The sequence below is a fragment of the Oculina patagonica genome, chromosome 8 (genome assembly GCF_052425735.1).
Source record: "Oculina patagonica isolate OP01 chromosome 8, crgOcupat, whole genome shotgun sequence".
NCBI lineage: Eukaryota > Metazoa > Cnidaria > Anthozoa > Scleractinia > Oculinidae > Oculina > Oculina patagonica.
The window spans coordinates 24,595,127-24,605,655 of record NC_135765.1 but is presented as its reverse complement, the minus strand read 5'-3'; the positions used below and the strand labels follow the sequence as shown (position 1 = coordinate 24,605,655).

The window sequence follows — 10,529 nt, the reverse complement described above, 5'->3', positions numbered from 1 at the left end:
AAATATTTTTAAGCGGCAGGTTTTTAATCTCTTAATTTAAGTGTTTGTTAAATGCTTATTTGTAGTCCTCTTTACTTTTTTTAATGTAGTTAATTTTAGTTTCTTTTTGTTTTAATCTTGGACCACTTTTGTGCGAAGAAGTCTCCTCATTAAAGATTATTATTTTTATTATTATTTCGGGATGCAATTTGGGAATTAATATACTGCCCTCAACCAATCAAACACTTTTGCCTTTCTTGATTCTTTGTATCCTAGTTTTTCTGTTGAGTTAAGAAGTATTTTTACGAAAACTCTTCCTAAATTAGTAGAGTACGAAATTCTAGTAGTAGTACTCAATATTTGAGCCAACAACGAGGTGAACTTAATATTTTGGGTTAATTCGAAACCATTCTCAAACGATGGACTAATTAGTAAATAAACCGAAAAATTACGTTCGCTTCTAATTTTATATCTCCACGTTGTTGATTGAAATATCGAGTACTACAGGATGATGTTCTTTTGAGTCATTTTCATACTCTATTACTTACAATTGTCGCATGTGGATGGCTTCCTAAATTAGATTTTTTTTCTTCTTTTTTTTTTTTTTTTTGCTAGCATTTTCTTTATCACCCGACTGAAGCCATGGCAACCCCAGGTTTAAATTAAATAACTTTTACATGGTAATTTTAACGTTTCGTGAAAAAAAGTTGGAACAGAGCAGTTAAGCTCTATGCATATGGGTGTTGAAATATTCTGTGTATTTCAGTTTCTTTAAAGGAACTCTTACATTATTCAAATAGAGAAGTAAAAAAAAGTTATATAATAACGAGTAAGTAAAATAGGTATTTAAAGCTTATGCCCCCAAAAATGTATGATACTTGATCAATAAAGATAATTTAAAATAGTTGGGGTTCGAAGTGAAAAGGAGCAATGCTCTCATTGACTGATAACTGACGTGACACAAGTTTGACTATCTAAGTTTTCGATATCATCTTGATCGAATCACTGTTTGCAATGGAAAAAAACTTGACTATCTAATGGTGTTTGTTTCCTGTTGCTGTACTTTTTACTGTCATTAGCATAATCGATAAACTTCCACTCGCGCGCAGATTAATTATGAGGAAAATTGTTGCTTATTTTACAGAACCTTGCCTTTGCAACAAAAAGGGGTCACCAAATTTATTATCTTTGTAATACTTTTCGTTTATTTTATTTTAATTTTCTAAGTATAACGATTTAATTTTATCTTGGCGACGTTCTCACTAAATCCCGTTTCTAAGTTCGTCTTTACCATTGATAAAAACTTGAATATACATCCTTGCAAAACAACTGTTCTGTCAATTTCAATTTCGTCAAATCCGTGTGTAAAAAAGCGAAGATAAGTTAGAGGTCTATAAAATTCCCAACTCATCCCCAGCACGGAGAATAAAAAACACGGAGAAAGAGGCAAGTGTTAATCGCTCAGCAAATGTCTGTATGGAATAATAGGCTGGTGGCGGGTTACATTGGCACAGAACGACCGCGACTCCATGGTAAGGAAGTCCTTTGGAGACTTGTGCAACTGGTCGAACAGCGCATTATTTCTTAGCTTTGAAGGGGCCTGTTGCTTGATGCTCTCGATAAATTCACGTGATATTTCCAGCATGTTTCTTGGAATTCTATTATATTCACGATGAAGCGGATTGCCCGCAGTGACGGGAGCAAACAGAAGTGCTTGGCCGCCAAATTTGACCTCGACAACAATTGTTGTGTGTCTATTACTGGAAAACATGTACTCGGGCTCATACTGTGTCTGATAGGGAAGAATATGTTGTACAGCTTTGTGATGAAAAGCGTTAAAGATGGCGTCGAAGAAAACAGTAGGAAGAACTAGAGAATTGTCCTTTATACCACACAAGTCCCTCCTTCTTTGAAGCACAATTCCTGCTCCATCATGAGGCACATAGTTCAACACTCCAACCGCTGGCTCGTAATCTAACAACCACTTCTCCACAGCTCGAAACGGCGACAGCTTTTTCATGGCGATAGGTGTAAATCTGTTGTACTTGAGAACCGTGTCGTCGTTTATAAATATGTAATAATGGTAGCCGGGTCTTCTCTCCATTGCGGCAAAGTAAAGCACATTTCGTCCTGATGCAAAATAAGTATTTGGATCAAACAAATAGCTGACGTGTGATTGCTTGTCTTCTGTACACTTGGCTCGGAAACTCAGCACTATCACATCACAGTTGCAGTTCTCGGGATCGCCAATCTGAGAGGAATCGGCCAAGTTTGGAGGAAGACATTGCTCGGTTTCTGTGAGATAAATAAATGGCTTTCGAGTTGCTAATCCTGTTTTCCTTGATGCTTTATATCTGGTAAGTTCTGAGTTGAAGTCGGCAAATTGAGCAAATAAATCAGCGTCGATCTCTTTACTAAACCTGGTCGTCTTTTGTTCGTTTTCTTTCATAAAAACAATGACGCTTACAATAATGACTGAATTTATCGCCACCATAAGTAATAAAATACGTCTTAACTGCATTTTGAACGGTACGTTTCACTGTAAAACTTGGAAATGTGGAAGTGTGAATGTACAAGTGGGCAACCCATCAGTTTAAAATGTTGAACGGCTTTGTTGAAAAGGAGAAATAAAATAGCCACCGAATATCAGCGATTGCTTGGAAACAATTTTGAGATAAAAAGGTCCTTTCTATACACTACATAGGGGGCCCTCACATCAGCTATGAGAATTAACAAAAAAAAAAAACTCACAAAAATAAATATCTACAAAAAAAATCTAACATCTTTAAAAAAAGTAACTTGCGGAAGAGTCAAAATGGCCTAATATCTTCCCGAGTTGTTAAAAATAGAGTAGTAGTAGGCTTTGTCGATTGTGCAAGCATAATTTATGGCATAATTAAGCAATCCGAGCATAATTTGAGCTTTAATCTAAATTGGCACAAGTACTGTTTGCATAATCTGGCCTTTTTGACTTTCAGAAAACGAAAAAGCAATGTTATTTCATTTTAAAATGTTTTTTTTTTTTTTACTTATTCTGTTTCTAAAACTGTTTTTACTGTTGGCTCCGGAAACCTGTGGTCGGTGTGATTTATTTTGGTCTCAATAACCTGTGCGTACGGCTTATAGTAAGCTAATTTAGCTCTAAGGTCTAAAATGGCAAAGAAGACATTAACATACAAAGAAAATTAATGTTAAAAAGTTGTTGGCTTCTTAAAATAACTAAGCAGTTATAACAAGTCTAGGAAGCCAAATTACATAGAATAAATTGCATTTAACATTAGAGTCGGAAAATACAAAACACAAAACAAAACACAAACATGCACTCATCTCTAACTGAAAAAAAGAAATAAATCAAATACATTTAACAATCGATAGGAAAAGAAATACAATTTTACCAGGAATGAATGAATAAAGCTAAAGGCAGCAAATAAATTATATTATTGAAAAGGCCAAAAAATCGTTACCTTAGAGAAATCAGAAATCACAGTAGACATTAGTATTTGTACAAAAATTCTTCAAAATTTCTAAAAGAGGTTGACTATATATCTTTCTCAAGGGAGTTCCATACCTTTGGTCCTTGAAAGCGAATATTAAAAAATTCCATAATTTAGTACAGTTCTAACTCGAGGCAAATAGTAAGATTCATTTGCTTCACTTTGTTGTAGTTGTGAATGTTAAGAGCTGAATTAAAAAAAAAAAGGATTTAAATAAGAAGGCAGTAACTTGTTATGGAATTTATCCATGAAGAGCAAAGGTTTTGTCTTCGAAACGGTAAGCTGCTCTGCGATGCTTGCAAGGAGCCATTAGGCTCCACACAGAGAAAACTCAAAAATCGCATTGCATACAAAAAGCACATCTCAGACAAGGAGAAGTTAAAAATAAAATGGAAGAAACGAGATCAAACTATCATTAAAGGGTTTGTTCCTTGTTTTGTCTTTATTAGTCCCCAGGGTTCTGTCGTTATTTTGCTTTAAAACCAGGTAGCACAATTTTTGATGGTAGAAAGCATAATTTAAACGCACGAGCATAATTTTAGCATAATTTCCAAAATGTATGCTGAGCACTACTAGAAGCAAAGTATGCCATTTTTACCATGACAATCTACAAAAGTGACAAAATATCATCGATTACTTGCAAACAATTTTCAGATGATAAGGGCCTTTCTGGACACTATACAACTTACATGTGTAGTTAAACAATAAATAAATATTATTTCATAAAAAGTGTGACGTACGAGTTTTTATTCACGAGTTGCAAAACTTTGGAAATAAAAGAACGAGTGAGCGCATCACTGTGGTACTTCTTTTCACTGTAAAACTTGGAAATGTGGATGTGTGAAAGTGTCTTCAGATGATGAGGTTCGCGTTATAAAGTTTTCAGCACATCTCTCCAAATTTATTATGGCAATCGAATAACAAACGAGAAGAAAAACAGAAGTGTGTAATGTAGTCTTGTTACCCCTGGGTTATGTAAATATTTTCAAAACAAAACAATTATGACCAACGACTTATCGAACGAAGCTTTATAGATAAATATATATGGATATGCTTTTTTTCCCAAAAAATATAATAAAAAATCTTTCGCAGTAGGAATTCGTAAAAAATGCCACCAAAAATGAATTTTGCATAAGAAACACATAACGCCTGTTTAGAGTTTTAGGGCTAGCATGGGCTCCTGTCCCAGTTTAAATCTTTCCTTTGACAGACTTAGATGCAAAGAAAACCAGACCAGATATGTAACGTCCCAAATAATCTAGTAATCGCTACCATATGACCGTCAGGAGAGATTCTGAGATGATCTCAGTGGTGTGCTATTACACTGGTCCTCTAGTGTAGCAATTTTTTTAGTTTTTGGAGATGCTAGGGGCATATTTCCTGTTGTTTGCTCTGTCTCTAGAAAGATAGCGACAGGGCCATAACCAGACCTTTGCCAAAGACGAGGCAAGATCTTGCTAGGCGGTTCTGGGGGCATGTCCTCCAGAAAATTTTAAAATCTAGAAGCTCTCATTTTTCATGACGTATTTTTTTGGGAAAAATCAATGACCTTGTTCAACTGGAGATTATTTTCCCAAAAATATACATATATATATTTTTTTAATTTTTGGTAAAAATCTAGGCGAGACAAGTACCTCGACTTGCCTCTTGCTAGCTAGTTACGGCCCTGGAAGCGAGCCATTCACGTAAACCTTGCGTGATCCTTAGTGATTACATCAAATGAAAATTGATGTAATCACTAAGGATGGCTGCGCAGTCTTTAATTAGCCATTATGGTTTCGGGCAGTAATGCACTCATTTTAGTTTTATTTTAACTGATATTTGTAACATTTAATTTAAATTTGGCACGAATAAATTTGTTGGCGTTGCTTCTCCTTCTTCCTGTTTGTTTGTTTGTTTGTTTTTTTTTCGAGCTGTTTTCTTTCCTTTAGGACTAACATTGGCTTTCTTACCATATGTGGGCATCGTGACAATTGGTTGAAAAAATAATATCTGTAAAACTGTTTTCATATCGCTAATTTTAATTCTTAAGATAAAATGTTTTTCAAAACGTTTTATATTTCCATACATTTTATTTATGTTTTGACCAAAAAACACATGTACAGTTTTTTTTTTTACTGCTTACGCTGTGGCGAATATGAGAAGTCCAACAAGAAGCATAATTGATTTGTCTCTACATAAGGTATAGAATGCGTCCGCCGCTGACCAGCTTTATTTCAGCCTCTCTTTTTCTATATCATGGAATCATCCCGGAAGTGTCCCGGAAGAAGTTTGTAGCTGAAAGTTGGTGAGTTTTGAGGCTTTGCTTGCTCCTCTGTTCTTTTTTAACCCTTCTTAAGCTGCTACGTACGTAGTTTTACCGAGTTCAGTTGCTTTTATGTTGTCGTGTTATCAACAATGTTTTGCTTAACACAGTATAACTATATGGTGTTCAGAAGCTGTGTAATTATTTTGATCTGATTTGTATGTACGTTTAGAAAATAGCACAAAGTAAATACGTGCGCTGATTGGTTAAATATTGTGTTTCTATAACTCGATGGAGACACAGACAGTTGTCGTAGACACGGCAATCAATATTCACATATTCACGGCGCTGAAATAAGCAATGCAAAAAATACAACTACGAATTGTGCCAAATTTTAATGTCACAGCTGACAAAAACCAGGTTAAGACTAATAAACAAATATTTGCACACCTGAAAACAAGCGAGTAAGATGTTTACAGAGCCCACTACACATTTAAAAATTGTCTGTGAAAGAAATTATCGAAGCGGCTGACCTTTCAAAGAAGTTTATGAATTGGCGCAACTTCACTCCATTCTAGGCTTTGTAGCACTTTAGAACTATTCACAGCTCTTCAACAGGACAAGTTATTCGTCCAGAATGCCGAGTCAAACTTCTTTTAACAGAAAAATAATGCACTTTCACCTCCAAGGTTCGAGTCGCTCGATCGGCAGTGTCGGTCGTCAAACCATTCGGTTAGTTCGATGAAGCGAAATAAAACCACAATTCTTGACTCCTTCCAGTGCTGGACTTCAGTTAAACCATCGGCTAAGTTATTTCTCATAATTACGTTAACTTTGGGGCCTGTTTTCTTTGTTTGTTTGGCAAAAAAAACGGTGAATTTTAGCCTTGAAGCAAATGTTGAACACTCGCAGTTGATTTATTTCTGTTCATCGACTCCCTTACTATGATTGGTTGAATTATGTTCATGACGTAAAACCGCGAGGTGAAGAGAATCTACGTTTTGATGTTAAATAAAGCGCTTAATATTACTTTGATGTGCGTTATTTTCTTTGTGCTGTTTTCTAAAAGAAATAGAAAACATGTTTTCCGTGTTTCTATCGAGTTATAGAAACACTTGTGAAAGTTTGGGAGAACTCGAAAAAGCTGTGGAAACACTCGTCTATCGACTCGTGTTCCCACAGCATTTCTCGTTCTCCCAAACTTCCACTCGTGTTTCTATAACTCGATAGAAACACGGAAAATGTTTTCTATTTCTTAAATATTTGCCAAATTTTCACTAGCAGAGACATACCGGTAAGCAATGTTTTCTATTTATACATTTTTTTTTTCTACAGAAAGCCTACTTAAGCCTTAAAGATCAAATGAACAGAAATTTCGATTTTTGTTATTTTTTGCCCATGTGTTTATTAAGAGCCAAATAAACATATCCCAAAGTTTCAAAGTAATCGACCATTACATCGAAGAGATATTGCAAGTTGAAAAATGCTCGGAAAAGTTGTCGGAAAATTGTCGGAAATAAAAACTTGTGACGTGATAATTGGTGTTTTTGAAGACGACCGCAGACCGATTCCGCAGCCGGCACCTTAAAATCTAAATAATTGTGTTTAGTGACATTTCAAGCAGTTATTTCGTTCTGTTCGGCCGTTTTTCAGTGGATTGATTGTTGGTTGTTGTTAAGAGAGGCTCTTTTTTTTTAATAGAATAGCTAAAGCACAAAAATAGCTTAAAGTTTTGTTTGCTGTCGTTTTGCATGTCATGTGAGACAAAGGTTGAATGCACGCTGGTATGAAAACAAAATAATCAGGAATCTCTATTGTTTTTTTCTCATTAGCATTTAACGTTAATGAGCAGAATTATCTGCACGCCCGTTAACTATGCACGTGCGTTTTGAATTTTGGTACACTTCAAAGCCGTTCTCTGCCGAACAACAACGTGAAATGACGAAATTCTGCGTATTTTGGACAACGTCAGCCACGACGGCTAATTTTTGGTTTCTCTAATTTTTGCTTTCTTTAAATATTCAGCGGGAGCTTGTTCTTAAAGCGATAAATAAGCAGAATGCGTCCGGAAAGCTGCGAGATTCTCAAGTAAAATATAAATTCATTTTGCACCAGACGTTGTCATTGACAATGGCGTCGGTGCGGTCTGCGGAATCGGTCTGCGGTCGTCTTCAAAAATACCAATTATGACGTCACAAACTCGTTCCATTCCTTCTATTTCAGTGCGCAGTCATTCAAAAACGTTTTCGTGAAGTCTTCGGAAATCTTCGTATTTTTTGCTGTAATTCACGCTTCAAGGCTCGAAAAGCAAAAATTGTTCTTTATTTTACTCTATAATGGATAGTTTTAGCGTAGTTTTTTTCCGTTCATTTGACCTTTAAGGAGCCATGATCAGTTAATGTTAGATCTGGAGTCGAATTCCCCCCATTCTAAAGAACACGATCGAGGTAAGAGCTTTAAATATCCCTTTACTGTAAGAAGTAGGTTTGACCGTTTCCTGTTTGAATGGATACCTTTCTAAAAGTGGTAAATTTATTGCATGAATATATCATGCCGTGGTTTGCATAAGCCAGTTGATGTTTTGTTTTTTACCCCTGGTCTGCAGTCTGCAGTCTGCATTTTACACTGACCGCTTAGGAAGTCCATATGACAAAAATGTATGCTTACATGTATTTGGTTTTCTTATTAACAATGTTAAAACGTCCTTGAATTTTTGCCATCATTGTCATACTATTGCAGTCCATTTTAGGAAAGTTGTCTATACACTGTAGTCCCCTCACCCCCTCTCCCCTCTTCGTTGTTGAGGTAATAGGTTCATAGTTTTATTTGTTTATTGGTACTGAAATTTTATACTTGGCATGATTATAATTAAAACGAACATGGTCAGTAGAAACAAGCATTTCTTTGTTCATTAACTTCAAAGTGTGCACATTTTCATGAAGTCGGTGGCTGCCCATCAAACTCTGTGCGTTTATTCATCAGGGGTGAAATTTCCTTCTTTGGAATTGGGTGTACCATCAGATGTTCCTTCATAAGTGAAATTTTATTTACTGGTTGGCTAACTGAGTTTTAAATTGGAATGATAGTTGCTCACAAAGTTTGTGTGAGTTAATTAAAAGTACCTGTGAATTAAAAAGTAATGTATGCATGTATGGCTGCATGTACACGCACACATGTCACAAGCTTATAGGCCATACTCTTGAAGGGGTGTCGAATGGTAAATGCGAGACTTTGCGAGATGGCGAGACTGATATCTTTTCTGCGAGCCCAAGACCTTTTGAGAGCTTTTTAGCCTTGCAAAAGAAATCGAGACTCTGAGAAGGTGTCAAAGAAAAATTCGAGACGACGAGACCCTTGAAATTTGGCTAAAATTTTGGGAGACGTGCATTTTTTGAAGGACCATTCACCACCCCTTCATGATACCCGCCATGTTTGTTTTAGCATAATGATACAAATAAGGCATGTGATAAATTTCTGAGGGGACAAACAAGCTTAAATTGACAAATTTCTGCTGATTTCTAATTATGTCTGTAATTTTTTCCATACCATGCTTTGGTTTCAGTAATAACTATGTGGTAAAAATAGTCCAAGCTTTATGCAATTTCAGCACTTTCATAAAAAGAAAACGGCTTGCGTAGTCAAGAAGTCAAGTTATTGTGTATGTTATTTAAACTAACCTTAGCTTGATAGTGAAATCATTATTCCATAAACTTGGCTCTCAAATGTGACACCATCGACCCCGGCTAAACAACTTCAGGAATGTTGCTAAGAAAACACTAAGCTGGCTCATCAACAAGCCCAGCTGGCTTTTCTGGCCTTGGCAGCTCTTAAAGTTTACCCAAGCCTTTCTTTTCATGTGAAATTTCAGCTGGATCTAGGTTCTATTTCAGCTGGTTAAATTAGCTGGCAGCCCGCCCTTAGCGACATCCCTGCAACTTGAACATCTCATTCTATTTCCTTAGATCTGACCATTTTAATTTTCATGTGGCCTTGAATTGCAAAGGCACTGCTCCATTCCTACTTGGTTGGTTTGTCCCTGTTTGTAACAATAAACATACTGAGTTGTTGTTGCTTTTTTTCAGGGAGGGGGGGGGAGGAGGGGAGGGGGTCCATGTAACCACATATGTAGCTAGATATTGTGCATAGCAGGGGCGTTGCCAGCTTTTTGATGAGTTGTAGGCCTGGCCAACTGCTTTTTGAGGAATGGGGGGGGGGGGGGGAGCAAGGGGGAAGGTTTTGAGATCAATACCCTGGGAAATACTTTCTCCTTCTGACATTTTGGTGATTCTTCGTGTATTCCGACAGTTCCTAAATTCTAACATTTAATTACAAAGAATTGCACCAATTTTCGCTTGTCCTTAAATAAACGCACTTTTCTTTAACAGCACATGCCGTTGTGCGCTTGCCAGTCACCTGGCTAACCCAGAAGGCTACACAGTTTGTACTTGCTAGATGAGCCTTGATCTCATCAGGGAGGGGAGTTGCGAGATATTTAATGCTGAGATATGTTAAAAATTGCTTTCTAAGAGCAACATGGAAAATTTGTAGGCTCAGGCCTTCGGGTCTATAGGCTAGCTATGCCCCTGCATAGTATTGTATAATGTAGTATTGTGTAATCCCCTCCTAAAATAAGCTCCCTGCATATCTGAGCCATTCTCCAAACGGTACACAGAACTCATAGCTTTTCTCACTTGTTATGGGTTATTCACAGCTATAAACTCACTTAAACCTCACAGTAAACTCGCTGTTTTCCGTCCCTTCTGTTTGTGATGATCTTCACACATGTTCATTACCTTATTTGGTAATAATCT

At 36.5% G+C, this 10,529-nt stretch overlaps 1 protein-coding gene across 1 annotated transcript; it reads right to left on the bottom strand.

Annotated features, from left to right (window-relative positions):
- Positions 1-478: 478 nt before the first annotated feature.
- On the bottom strand, positions 479-2,513 carry LOC144663582 (uncharacterized). Its single transcript, XM_078524594.1, has one exon. It carries the CDS (start codon positions 2,498-2,500, stop codon positions 1,433-1,435), a length of 1,068 nt encoding a protein of 355 aa, XP_078380720.1. The 5' UTR covers positions 2,501-2,513; the 3' UTR covers positions 479-1,432.
- Between the last annotated feature and the right edge of the window lie 8,016 nt (positions 2,514-10,529).

Excerpts from the sequence above, each read along its gene's own strand:
- LOC144663582 (XM_078524594.1), bottom strand. The coding sequence starts at position 2,500 with ATGCAGTTAAGACGTATTTTATTACTTATGGTGGCGATAAATTCAGTC.